The sequence below is a fragment of the Dendrobates tinctorius genome, unplaced genomic scaffold (assembly GCF_039654945.1).
Source record: "Dendrobates tinctorius isolate UK_male_01 unplaced genomic scaffold, ASM3965494v1 ptg000071l, whole genome shotgun sequence".
Lineage (NCBI taxonomy): Eukaryota > Metazoa > Chordata > Amphibia > Anura > Dendrobatidae > Dendrobates > Dendrobates tinctorius.
In genome coordinates, this window is record NW_027361739.1 from 19,098,522 (window position 1) to 19,112,920 (window position 14,399).

At 42.3% G+C, this 14,399-nt stretch overlaps 1 protein-coding gene across 2 annotated transcripts in view; it reads left to right on the forward strand.

The window, feature by feature from the left end:
* The window catches only part of PHACTR3 (phosphatase and actin regulator 3), a 267,395-nt gene that overhangs the window by 115,564 nt on the left and 137,432 nt on the right, over positions 1 to 14,399 (forward strand). For both annotated transcript variants that reach the window (XM_073582483.1, XM_073582485.1), the window contains exon 8: positions 6,923 to 7,076. In XM_073582483.1, the coding sequence (XP_073438584.1) occupies positions 6,923 to 7,076 (154 nt within the window). The remainder of the gene's footprint in view (positions 1 to 6,922; positions 7,077 to 14,399) is intronic.

Genomic DNA, 14,399 nt, shown 5'->3' on the forward strand with positions numbered 1-14,399 from the left:
CATTGCCATTACCTCTATGCTATCCCTGGTGGGATATGCTGCCCTTTACTCCTGACAGAAGGAAAAGATATGTGCCAATCCCCTGATGAATCAAGTTATTGAGGAAGCGCGTCGGGAGGCACAAAGGGTCAGTCCAGGGCTGGCTAGTGGCAGGGCTAGCTGTGGACTGTCCTTGTAAGGGCAGGAGTTTTTGGGATGTCAGGATCAGTCCATGTTAGGGACTGATAGGGACAGTATATGGACCCCGGCTCCATGAATTGGATAGAGGACTACCAACATTGGGTGAAACTGTTCCTTTTATCCTTTTGAATTGCTTATATGGACGTGTTTATTTGAGCTCCCTATGAGATATTTTGAATTTTGGTGGTGCTAATTTTGTCCATTTAAAAAGTCATTGAAATAGACTGTCTTCCCAAACAGGGAGTCAATAAGTTTACAGAATATCCTCAACAGGGATGTAAACCAGTGTTTTTTATTGCACTGTGTCTTTCTGTATTTTGTGCACTAGTGTATCAGTTCACTTTATAGTGGTGAAAACCATTTTTTTTTAAAAACTTATGACTAAGTTTTAAACTACCTATTTTTTTGCTATATTCTCCTATTTTTGCTATATGGTAGAATTGTGGAAGGAGATTGCTGCTGCTTCTCTAGCTATATATAACGTTTTGATTTATGGTATGGTAGTTTTCCTATCCACAGATTTGAGTACAGATGAGTGGCTGGTGGAAGCCAAAGAGGTATTCTCAGGAAAAGCCTTTTCTCAAAAAAAGTACATTCCTACATATAATGTGGCATTTAAGGAACTTACCAAAGTATATAAGGATAAGATCTCCTCATGGTGGGAGGTTCAAAGTTTAGACAGTTATATTAAGGCTGGTATAGTCCCCAGGGGACTTAAAATTAGTTTAAATCCTGGTAATAAACAGAGAAATCCTGGGTTGTTTTTTAATCAAAATGGGAAAAGGAGGCAACTAGTAGCTACCTACAATTGATGACACTCATTTTAGAGGAAGAGAGACAAAATTTGGCTATTTTAAATGAAAAGCTTAGAGAACAAATAGATATTACAAAAAAATTCTCAGCAGAAGCTGACTTTGGGACTAAAGAGAGTAAACTACAGGGAAGTATTGAGCGGTTCCAGTACCATCTTAAGGAGAGAAAACAGAAGCATACCTTAGGGATCTCCAAGACTTTAAAGAAAATAAGGCATACCTCTTCCTTAGTAACAAAACATTATCGGTAGAGCAGGAAACAGACCTCTCCTCTACGGATACTGATCTCTCGGATTCAGAATCTAAATCTAGATCGGACAAAGGGAAAAATAGAGGGAGAGGGAGAGGCCGTGGTTTCAACAGAGGGAGCCAATATTTGGGGCAAGATTCACGTTTTTTAGATCTAAGCTACCCCCTAAGAAACAGAATAAGCAGGGGGAAGAATCAAAATGCCAATTAAACAATCAAATTATTAATCTCTCCTCTAGACCTCTGAATAGGAGTGAAGTCAGCATATTAAGTAGAGGACTGTCTTTTGTTCCCTCTTCAGACCCCAATATTTTTGAGGTTATAAAAGATCTGAACCTCTTTGCAAGGAAAATAAAATGGAAATTTTTTTTTCAAAAACAGGACCAGAAAATCTGTGAATCCTTGGACATTCCGGTGGATTTACTCCCGGATTTTAGACTGTTGTCTAGTGTTGGTGACCCAGTAGCAAGTACTACGGGCCTAGGTCCATTTACGACTCTGAAAAAGAAAAGTACTAAGATGCCACCTAACCAAGGGGATATTTCTTCAGTGGATGTTTTTGTTAATATGGTATCTAAAGAGCTAAAAACCTTAAATAAAGAGGATTTCTATTCAGCCTATAACTGCAATAAGGAGGAAATCATGGCAATAAATAATTTGGAACGGGACCGCCACATTATAATAAAGCCTTCAGATAAAGGCGGGAATGTGGTGGTCATGGATGTGAAACAATACACCAAGATGTGCCATGATATACTCAAAGATAATGATGGTTATGCAGTATTGCGGGAGAACCCTATGACAATGTTCCTTGGACAACTTAAAACCTTGTTGGAGGACGGTTTAAAAACTAAGGTCCTAGACAAAAATGAATTTGACTTCTTATTACCAAAAAAACCCATATTGGCTACATTTTACAGTCTACCCAAAGTACACAAGGGGACAAATCCGCTTAAGGGTAGTACAATAGTCTCAGGGGTAGATGGCCTTTGCCAAAATCTGGGGATCTATTTGGATAAAGTGTTACGTCCATTTGTATATGGACTACAGTCATACACTAGAGATACGGCTGACCTTTTGCTTAAATTGGAGGACCTAGCAGTGGATTCTGTTTGTGTGCTGGCTAGCATAGATGTTGAGGCCCTATATTCCTCAATTCCACACTGCAATGGTCTGGAAGCCGTAGAATACTTCCTATCAACTAGAGGTATTCAGTGTCGGGCCCATAATGAAATTATTCTTAAGGCCCTTAGCTTCTGCCTCACAAAAAATGTCTTCACCTTTGATCACAAGTACTACCACCAGCTCAGGGGCACCGCGATGGGTAGCCCTTGTGCGCCCACGTATGCTAATCTGCTCCTGGGCTGTTGGAAGGAGACAGTGATCTCTGGTGATGATGGCCCAAAAAATTGTGACAAAGTGGACATGTGGGCCAGATATTTGGATAACATTTTTGCTATATGGAGAGGCACGATAGAAGATTTTGGTGCTTTTGTGGAGGAGATTAATATCAATCAAATTGGACACAGATTCACAAAATAAGTAAATTCTGAATGTCTCCCCTCTCTTGATGTAATGATTAAAAAGACAGAAAATGGTATATTAGGCTGGTTTCACACTTGCTTTTTTCTGCAGCGCGTTTTCCCGCAAAAAAACGCATTGAAAAAACGCATACAAAAGCATACAACTGCTGCGTTTTTTTCAAGCATTTTTATGAGCATGCATGAAAAAAACACAGCGTTTTTATGCGTTTGTATGCGTTTTTAGTGCGTTTTTACCGCGTTTGCGTTTTTTTCCAACATTAGGTGGCCCCTCACACTAACCCAAACCATGACTTTACTAACCCTAACCCTGACCCTAACCCTAACCCTGACCCTAACCCTAACCCTGACCCTAACCCTTAACCAAACCATACTTAACCCTAACCCAAACCCTAAACCCTAACTAACCCTAACCCTGACCCTAAACCTAACCTAACCCTAACCCTAACCCTGACCCTAACCATAACCCTAACCCTGACCCTAACCCTTAACCAAACCATACTTAACCCTAACCCAAACCCTAAACCCTAACTAACCCTGACCCTAAACCTAACCCTAACCCTGACCCTAACCCTGACCCTAAACCTAACCCTAACCCTAACCCTGACCCTAACCCTTAACCAAACCATACTTAACCCTAACCCAAACCCTAAACCCTAACTAACCCTAACCCTGACCCTAACCCTGACCCTAAACCTAACCCTAACCCTAACCCTGACCCTGACCCTAACCCTTAACCAAACCATACTTAACCCTAACCCAAACCCTAAACCCTAACTAACCCTAACCCTGACCCTAAACCTAACCCTGACCCTGACCCTAACCCTAACCCTAAACCCCCTTAACTAACCCTAACTCTAACCCAAACCCCTAAATTCCATGGTTAACAAAAAAAAGCATGTGCAAAAAAACGCATACATAAGCATGCCAATGCGCACATATGCGCACCCATAGACTATAATGGGTGTCTTGCTGTAAAAAAAACGCATTGCGCGCGCATGCGTTTTTTTGAGGCAAGTCGGACGCACCAAAAAATGCAACAGGTTGCATTTTGTGCGCCCGAGCGCTAACCGCAAAAAAAGCATGCGCGGTAAAACGCATACAAACGCATGTGTATGCACACATAAGCGTATCCCATGCAAAGTATAGGAAAAAAAAACACATGCGCTATTTAGAGCTAAAATACCGCGAAAAAAAACGCAAATGTGAAACCAGCCTTAGAGACATGTACCTACAGAAAACCGATAGCAACAAATTAGTTGCTACATTGGAAAAGCAATCATCCTGCCCCTCTAAAGAAGGGAATCCCAAGGGGTCAGTACTTGCGAATTCGTAGAAATTGTTCTAACAACAAGGCTTTTAAGGAACAAGCAAATGATCTGGAACGGAGGTTCCTGGAGAGGGGATTCCCTAAGAGGGTTCTACAGGAAGCATACAGACACAGCAAAGAGAAAGTTAGGAGAGAACTACTGAACCCCCCCCCAAAAGAAAGAAGTGATCATGAGATAGTGAGACTTATAACAACTTTCAGTAATGGAATGGATCAGAATAAAAGAATTTTTGAAAAATACTGGCCCATCCTTGAAATGGATGAGAGGTGAGGCCTTTTTTGGGGGGCTATCTGCACATTACTTTTAGGAGGGGGCGTTCATTACAAGATAGATTGGTGCATAGCAATTTTTTACCACCTAGATCGGAGACTTGGCTTAAATCGGATATCAAGGGCTGTTTTAGCTGTGGAAAATGTGTTGTATGTCCTTATATACAGACAGGAAAAACCTTTATGAGTACAAACACTAAGGAGACTTTTTGTATAAAGGATTTTATAAATTGCCGAACAGAGGGAGTAATTTATAAAGGAACATGCCAATGTAGTTTAGAATACATTGGAAAGACCAAAAGGGAACTGAGACGGCGAATTGGGGAGCATCTTGGCGATATTGAACATAGGAGGGATACCCCTATAGCAAGACACAAATGATTTCCATGAAGATAAAAAATCTGTAATTAAATTCATTGGATGGAAAAAGTCAGCAAACGGATAAGAGGGGGAGACTGGGATCGTTTAATCCTGCAGAGGGAAGCAAGATGGATCTTCCATCTTAATACAGTCTCTCCCCTTGGTTTAAATGAGCAGTTGACATTTGCTTGTTTTATCTAAGGATCCTCTTTTTGTGAAGGAAACCTGCTAAAATACCTATTAACCACGAAATTTGTATGACATGGTATAATAATATTGTCTCTAATTGAATCTTGAGAAAAAAATCCCCATATAAAATGTGTAATACTCCGGAAAATATCCGGGAAGAATCTGAAAAAAATCCCCATGTGTAATGCATAATGCTCCGGAAAATATCCTGGAAGAGATAATTCTGCTATGTGTAATTGTTTTTCTATCCAGCACCCCTTATTGAATTTGTGTGTGTAAATATAATGCTCCTGTTTTAATCGCTTTTGTGGAACAATGGTGTCTGTGCTATACATATATAAGAGATGGAGTAATGATATCGCGATATTTTGGTGGAGCGTGATTTGATGGAGGTGTGCGCTCCCTGTGCTAAGGGGGAGGAGAATGCCTTGTGCTATGTCTCGGTGGAGCGCAGGTGGGTGAGACTGGATTTGCTGTGTGCGCTCCGTGCACCAGAGGGGGAGGGACGTGTCCCACATATGCTGGGGATTTTTGCATAATAAGATAATTGCCATGTCTGCGTACTACATGTTTAATGAACGCTGGGGGAGGATCAGGAGGAGATCTACTCCTCATTTGGGACCTGTATTTTTATAATCAGGTGTTTGGACTTTGGTCTATTGATTTGATTAAGTATATAAGAGGTGGTTTGGGATACTAAGGTTGCCATTACCTCTATGCTATCCCTGGTGGGATATGCTGCCCGTTACTCCTGACAGAAGGAAAAGATATGTGCCAATCCCCTGATGAATCAAGTTATTGAGGAAACGCGTCGGGAGGCACACAGGGTCAGTCCAGTGCTGGCTAGTGGCAGGGCTAGCTGTGGACTGTCCTTGTAAGGGCAGGAGTTTTTGGGGTGTCAGGATCAGTCCATGTTAGGGACTGATAGGGACAGTATATGGACCCCGGCTCCATGAATTGGATAGAGGACTACCAACATTGGGTGAGACTGTTCCTTTTATCCTTTTGAATTGCTTATATGGACGTGTTTATTTGAGCTCCCTATGAGATGTTTTGAATTTTGGTGGGGCTAATTTTGTCCATTTAAAAAGTCATTGAAATAGACTGTCTTCCCAAACAGGGAGTCAATAAGTTTACAAAATATCCTTGACAGGGAAGGAAACCAGTGTTTTTTATTGCACTGTGTATTTTTGTATTTTGTGCATTAGTGTATCTGTTCACTTTAGATTATAGTGGTGAAAACCATTTCTTAAAAAAAAAATTGAGTAAAAGCTATGTTTTAAACTACCTATTGTTTTGCTATATGCTCCACCCAACCACTAACCACGAGTGGAGAAAAAGTTTTGATGTTATCATTCATATTCTCTGAAAAAAGGCCAAGAAAGCAAAAATTTTGCTGGGGTATGTAAACTTTTGAGCCAACTGTATCATAGCCTCTATAAAAGTCTAAGTGGGAAATGCAGCAGCCCATTTAGAGTGATTTTAGGATAGTGAGAGGATGACATCACTGTTCTCAACCAATGACAGCAACACCATCAGTTTGAGTCATTGTAATGCACAGAATGGTCTTCCTACAGATTCAGCACAGGTTGATCTGGAGGTCTCTGCCAGCTACGGAAATGGATTCTACCCTGTTCAGAGATCACAGTATCGCTGAAGTCTTAATCCTTTTATTATTTTTAATAATCCATTGTTAAAAAAATATTTTACTGTATGTCAACTCGTTTGAAGAACTTGAAAAACGTTGAATACAGTCCTAGGACATCTCATAGTATTAGACATGTTGTTTCAGGGCACTTGGAGATGTTGTAATATTGCGATTCACAGTGAAACGATTTGCTGGTGAAGTCAAATCTCAAAAGAATTGATCATCTCTACTGAGTATGGAATTTATTTTATTACATCTTAATTTTTTCAGGTGTTGTCTATAGTTTTTTTTTATAAGACTATAGATAAACCTGAGCAGTAAATCCCTTTTTCCTCTGTTTCAGGAACTTTGCCTAGAAGATACAAGAAGGAGCTGCTGGCAGTCAAACTGAGAAATCGTCCCAGCAAACAAGAGCTGGAGGACAGGAACATCTTTCCCAGGAGAACGGATGAAGAGAGGCAGAAAATACGACAGCAAATTGAAATTAAACTCTCAAAGTAAGTGTCTAAGGATAATCTGTTCCATACTAATGATATAAAATTACTAACATGTACGTAGGTGCGCCTATCAGAGGCCGAGTGCTCATATACCAATGCTTCCTATAATAGGAAATCTGTGGCGATGCCCCCCTGTTCTCATAAAAAAACATTCATAGTTTTTCCTACTGTACCACTATAAATGCGCCATAACAGTAACAGTTACAGTGGCCCTATTATAGACCATCAGTCTGATATATTGTCTATATTGCCTCTACAAATAACGCCCACAGCCACAGTATGGTAGCTTGAGCACTCTTCCACCACAATGAGCTCATTAAAGTGACTACCAATATCCGATGAGTCCAGTGATTGACTGCGGTGGTCATACACTCTATAGTTGTAATATCACAACTGCAGCCTGTCAACAAAGACCAGATCAGAAGTACAGAGGCATCACTAGAACTGGGGTGGGTCGGAAGCCGATTGAGAGGGAACAGTTAAAAATCATTTTAAACTTAATCTGGGTGATATCTATATTTGCTCTTCAGCTGGTTCATGAAGAGAATGCTAGTTCAGTGAAGACTGACATTTAGGGGAGATGTATTACAGATTTACCATTTGACCCAATGCAGTAGTCATGAGTATGAAGGTGCAGTTTGGGAATTTTAACGGGCATGACCAGATCCTCGCTGTGGTCAGTTATTAGATTTCACATTCCTTTCTGAGTTATTTTAACGGAGGAATCTAAAATTACACAATGTACCAGAAAATCCAGATATAGCAACCGACAGGAATATTATTTCACCGGCCCGCGCAATATAACAGGAGGAAAATAACAACATGTTCTCGCTCTGCAAAAGTAAATTGTCCCTTGTGAATTGTACCTCTTGGAAGATCGTTCTTACATCAGAAGTTACTGATTAGCCCCAAGACTTTGTTCCCATGATGAGCTTTTGGTGAGTTTTTGATGTTGCAGATTTTTCTGCACCTATTAGGTAAATTAAGTTACTTGCGTTTTTTCATTGTGTTTTTCCATGAGTTTTTATCACGTTTTTGACGCTGTGTCCACAATGAGTTTTTGGTAACTTTTTGAAGCTGCATTTTTGGGCTGATCCCAAAAAATGCAGTGTATTACAGATTCAGCAAAGTGGATGGGATTTATGAAAATCTTATGCCCACCGGACTTTTCTTTTTACTCAGCGTAAACTGACCTGCGGTGTTTCAGGTCCACAGCATGTCAATTTCTTTGCAGTTAAAGAAACTAGATAAAAGATGCAGGGGCGGACACTGACAGCTTGGGGCCCCTGTGCAAGAAATGTGTCTGGGCCCCCCTCCTTTTATGGCATCAAAGCTACATGTGTGTATATACAGTATATATAGCCACACACACATACATGTATATATATTACATAGTCTCCTTTATTATGTAAATTGCTGTCCCTTAGTGCCCTCTCTTGTTATGTACAGTACTGTCCCTTGCATATTGAATTATATAGAGCCCTGTTTTTTATTACATACCGTCCTGTCTTGTTAGCTGTATAATGCAATGATGGCTGATGGAGAGTGGGAAAGCTTCCTTTCTAATGGAGGAGCTGATGGACTGGTAGTCTGGTCACAGTCTCCACGATCAGCAGTCATTTTATATCTAAAAAGAGAGAGGACTATGTAATAAAAGAGGGCGCTGTGAATAACAAAATTAACAAGAATACACTATGTAAGAGACAGCACTATACATAACAGCACAGCAAGCCATGTAATAAGGGACGGCACCACATATAACTAGAGAGGATGGTACATAATAAGGGACGGTGTTATACATAATAAAAGAGGAAACTATGTAACTAAGGATGGTGTTATACAGAATTAGTGAGTACACTATATACTAAGGAACTGTGCTATACATAATAAGTGAGTACACTATATACTAAGGGACTGTGTTAGACATAATAAGCGATAATAATGTCTTCCTACACCTCCCCCTGTTCAAAAGGCCATTATAAGTCCCCCTTCCTCCCATCCCAATCCCCCACACCCCTCATTGTCCTCCTCCCCTCGCATCCCATTATTGTCCTCTCCCCCACCCCATCTTTGCCCTCTTCACCACCTCCATCATTTTCTTCTCCCCCACCACTATCTTTGCTTCCCCCCATCATTCCCATCATTGCCTTCTCCATCACTGCCTTCTCTCCATCACCCCCATCATGGCCTTTTCCATCACCCCATCAATGCCTTCTCCCCATCACCCCCAATATTGCCTCCTGCCCCATCACCCGAATCATTGCCTTCTCCCCATCAATCCCATCATTGCCTCCTCCATCACCCCATCACTCCCATCATTGCCTTCTCCCATCACTCCCATCATTGCCTGCTCCATCACCCCATCACTCCCATCATTGCCTTCTCCCCATCATTCCCATCATTCCCTTCTCTCCATCACCCCCATCATGGCCTTATTCCATTACCCCCTCATGGCCTTCTCCCATCACTGCCTTCTCCTCATGTCCCCATCTCCTCCAGGGCCAAGCTCCACCCACACACACACGGACATACACACACACACACACACACACTGACACACACATACACTCACACCACCTCTCTCCTCTCACCTGTCCGCAGCATCACCCGCGCTTCCTCGCTCTGACACAGCAGCGGCCGCTGAATGATGACATCAGAGACAGGAAGTGCGGGCAGCGGGCAGGAAGCAGGATGGATCCTTGCAGCACCGCTCCTGCAATTTTCTCTTGCAGGCAGCAGAGCTGCTTGGATCGCTCACTGCCCGCCGCTGCACATGAGGGCAATCTGACCAGGGGCCCGGAGAAACCGCCAGATTGCCCTCATCATTAGCCACCTTGCAGGGCCCCCTGGAGGCTCTGGGCCCCGGTGCAGTCGCACCGGCAGAACCGGCGGTATGTCCGCCAATGAAAAGACGCTCCTGTTAATCCAATTGATTAAGTAAAGATGAAAATTGTATAAAATAATACTTTATGTAAAAAATACTCAAAACGTTTCGGCTGCATCCAGCCTTCCTCAGGTGCATATAAGATGATCATACAATTAATCATAGAATTATATTATCGTAGAGTTGGAAGGGACCTCCTGGGCCATCTGGTCCAACCCCCTGCTCAAAGCAGGATTCGCTAACTCTCTATATCCCTCCACACATTAAGTGGACAGGGCTATCATTCAACAATTAAAAAACATAAAAATATTACAAAACAACATTTTCTAATATGATAAAAAACAATGTACTCATATAGTTACGGTCTGGGAAAAAAGCATTATTCATATAGAAAATAAAAAAATAAATTGTAAAATTGTTGCGTTTATTTTTTGTTTTCTGTTGCAATAGTGCTTTTTCCTAGATCGTAACTATATGTGTATATTATTTGTCTACATTTTCATATTTTTATCATATTAGAAAAATGAGGATGTTGTGTAATATTTTATGTATGTTTTTATAATTGTTGAATGATAACCCTGCCGACGTGTCACAGTTTATTGCGCTACGCCAAGACCTTGGAGCAAATTTTCATCAGATTGTAAAATTACATGAGATCCCTATTGATAGTTTCTGACTGGGTGGTGCAGTTTATTTCCAAATTTTGGAGGGCGTTTTGCACTTGGATTGGGTATCCATCTGTCGTTTTTTCAGCATTTCACCCGCAATCTAATGGGTAAACTAATCGGGTTAACCAGAATCTTGAGACTTATCTTAGATGTTTTGTGTCTGAGGAGGATTGGGTTAGCTACAGCTGAATTTGCGATAAATAGTCGTCATAAGTCTATTGGTAAGTCCCCGTTTTTCGGGGCATAAGGATTTCATCCTCAGTTCAGCTCATTTAATAGAAATCGTTCCTCTGGAATACCTAAAGAAGAAAGTTTTTCATAATCAATTACTTCAGTGTGGCAAGTAGTTCTTGATAATTTGAGGAAGATGGGGCTCAAATATAAGCGTGTGGCTGATCGGAGACGTTTTGTAGGTCCAGACCTGTGTGTTGGTGACTTGGTGTGGTTGTCCTCAAGGAATATTAACCCTTTCGCGACAGAGCCTGTTTTTGCCTTCGTGACCGGTCCAATTTTTTTCAATTCTGAGCAGTGTCACTTTATGAGGTCATAACTCTTGAAAGCTTCAAAGGATCCTGCTGATTCTGACATTGTTTTCTTTTGCATATTGTATTTCATGATAGTGATAAAATTTCTTAGATGTCACTTGCGCTTATTTGTTAAAAAAATCGAAATTTGGCAAAAATTTAGAAAATTTAGCAATTCTCAAATTTTTAATTTTTATGCCCTTAAATCAGAGAGTCATATCACACAAAATAGTTAATAAATAACATTTCCCACATGCCTACTTTACAGCTGCACAATTTTGGAAACATAATTTTTTTTGTTAGGAACTTAGAAGGGTTAAAAGTTGACCAGCGATTTCTAATTTTTACAACAAAATTTACAAAACCATTTTTTTAGGGACCACCTCATATTTGAAGTGAGTTTGGGGGGTCAGTATATGACAGAAAATACCCAAAAGTGAAACCATTATAAAAACTGCACCCCTCAATGTACTCAAAACCACATTCAAGAAGTTTATTAACCCTTCAGGTGCCTCACATGAATGAATGGAATGTGGAAGGAAAAAATAAACATTTAACTTTTTTTCACAAACATTTTACTTCAGAACCAATTTTTTTTACTTTCACAAGTGTAAAAAGAGAAAATGAACCACAATATTTTTTGTGCAATTTCTCCCGAATATGCCGATACCCCATATGTGGGGCTAAACCACTGTTTGGGCACACGGCAGTGCTCAGAAAGGAAGGAGTGCAGTTTGACTTTTTCAATGCAGAATTGGCTGGAATTGAGATCGGACGCCATGTCGCATTTGGAGAGCCCCTGATGTATCTAAACAGTGGAAACCCCCCACAAATGACACTATTTTGGAAACTAGACCCCTTAAGGAACTTATCTAGAAGTGTGGTGAGCACTTTGAACCCCCAAGTGCTTCACAGAAGCTTATAACGTAGAGCCATGAAAATAAAAAAAATCATATTTTTTCCACAAAAATGATCTTTTCGTTCCAAAATTTTTATTTTCCCAAGGGTAACAGGAGAAATTGGACTCCAAAAGTTGTTGTCCAATTTGTCCTGAGTACGCTGGTACCCCATTTGTGGGAGAAAACTACTGTTTGACCACACGGTGGGGCTCGGAAGGGAAGTAGTGACGTTCTAGAATGCAGACTTTGATGGAATGGTCTGCGAGCGTCATGTTGCGTTTGCAGAGCCCCTGTAGAAACCCCCCACAAGTGACCACATTTTGGAAACTAGACCCACCAAGGAACTTATCTAGATGTGTGGTGAGCACTTTGAACCCCCAAATGTTTCACTAAAGTTTATAATGTAGAGCCATGAAAATAAAAAAATCATTTTAGAAGCACTTCATCTTCATATTAAATAGTGCAGGTTTCTTTTAGCAGTGTAGGGGTAAATATGCTCAGTTGAGAGCTCCTGGAAGCTTTCCTGCATTAAGGCTCAGCTGTTCACTGTTAGCCACTCCCATCTCCTAAATATTCTGGGGCCTAGCTCATTGCCAGACATAGCTTTTGCTGCATGACTGGAGGTTATTGGTGGTTGTTATTTCAGAATGCGTTTGGTGGATTTATCTGTGACTGTTGCTAGGTTTTGGGGTGTGATTGTTACTCTTTTTCTCCTACTTGGATTAAACCCCATCCTCCACTTCCTGGTGCATTCCTCTGTTGTTTGTGTGAGCATATTTGTGTGATTGGTATATTTCATTATCCCTGTTTGCATTACCTTGTTTGTCTGATTGGTTTATTACTGCACACTACTACTCCCCTTTTCCCTGGGTGAGGGAAGGGTACAGACTGAGGGCGGATTCAGGAGCTTGGGCAAGGTATGTGGCCCTGGCATCTTCACCATTGGAAGTAATCTGTGGAACAGGGTGAGCTAGGGTGCCCCCTAGTGTTAGGGACAGGGAAGGGGCCCCTAGTTCAGGGACACCCGACAACAGAGTCGTGACATTTATCCACTTGTAACAGCCATCCTCTTTTCAACACTTTTTTACAATAGTGTTATGTTTGCATCAAGAATTTGTTGAAATTTAATTGAATGCATTCTCCCCTCTCCCCGTGAAATGTTCCGTGTGCCATTTGGCTGCAACACAACCCCAACACTTCATTGATCCGCCCCCATGCTTATTTGTTGGCAAGATGTTTTTTTCCTAATAAATTGTGCCCTTTTTTCTCCACACATACATTTGACCATTGTGACCAGGGAGTTCCATTTTAACCTCATTGATCTACAGGACTTGTTTCCAAAATGCATCAGGCTTGTTTAGATGTGCTTTTGCATACTTCTGATGCCGAGTTTTATGGTGAGGATGCAGGAGAGGTTTTCTTCTGATGACTCTTCCATGAAGGCCATAAATGTGCAGGTGTCTCTAAACAGTAGAACAATGTACCACAAATCCAGAGTCTGCTAAATCTTTCTAAAGGTCCTTAGCAGTCAAGCAGGGTTTCTGATTGCCTCTCTAGCAATCGCATCACCTGCTGCCACGCTCCCCGCTGCTCCTCCTGTGCCGCTCGTGGCCGCGTCCTCTGCTCCGCCTCACGAGCGCCGGCGCGCTCTCCTCTCCCGGCGCGCTCCCGGTAGGCGCGCGCATCCTCCTGCGTCCTCTCCTCCGCCGCCGCTGCCGGCCTTCCGTGCCCGCCGGGTGCGCCTGCGCACTGCGCGCCACTAATCCTGCTTTCACTGCTCCACCTCCTGTCCCCTCCTGACCCGGAAGCGCTGCTTGCCGCCCTATATCTAGCAGTCCCGCCTCCTGCTCGGTGCCTGACTATCCATTGTGCCTAGCACGGCTTATTCAGGTCCCCTCTGCTCTGCACTTCTCCTGCCTAGCGCCTTGTCCTGTTTCCTCTGTGCCCAGTCTCCCCTTGTGATTGCTCCCTCTGTTTTGTTTCCCTAGTGTCTGCTTCGTCACCGGTCTCCAGCTCCCGCCGCAGGGTCTACCTCTGTCTGCCTGGATCCGTACCTGCCTAACCTAACCTTGTGGCTATCCCTGTTCTCTCCCTACTGTGTCCCCGGGTACCAGCTTCCGCGGCGATAGTCTCTCCGAGGCTTGTCCCAGACGCTCCCTGTATAGGGGGTGGTCCACTTGGCCAGCTCGCCTCGAGGAGGTTCGTCGTCGCGGTCCTGCGGGTTCACTTCCGGTTCCCCTCAGTTCTCCAGCATAACAGTATAGTCAGGCCATGGACCCCGCTGGTGCTCCGACCCCAACCCAAAAAGAGCTCCTATTCTTAAGGGAGAATCAGGCAAGGATAATGTC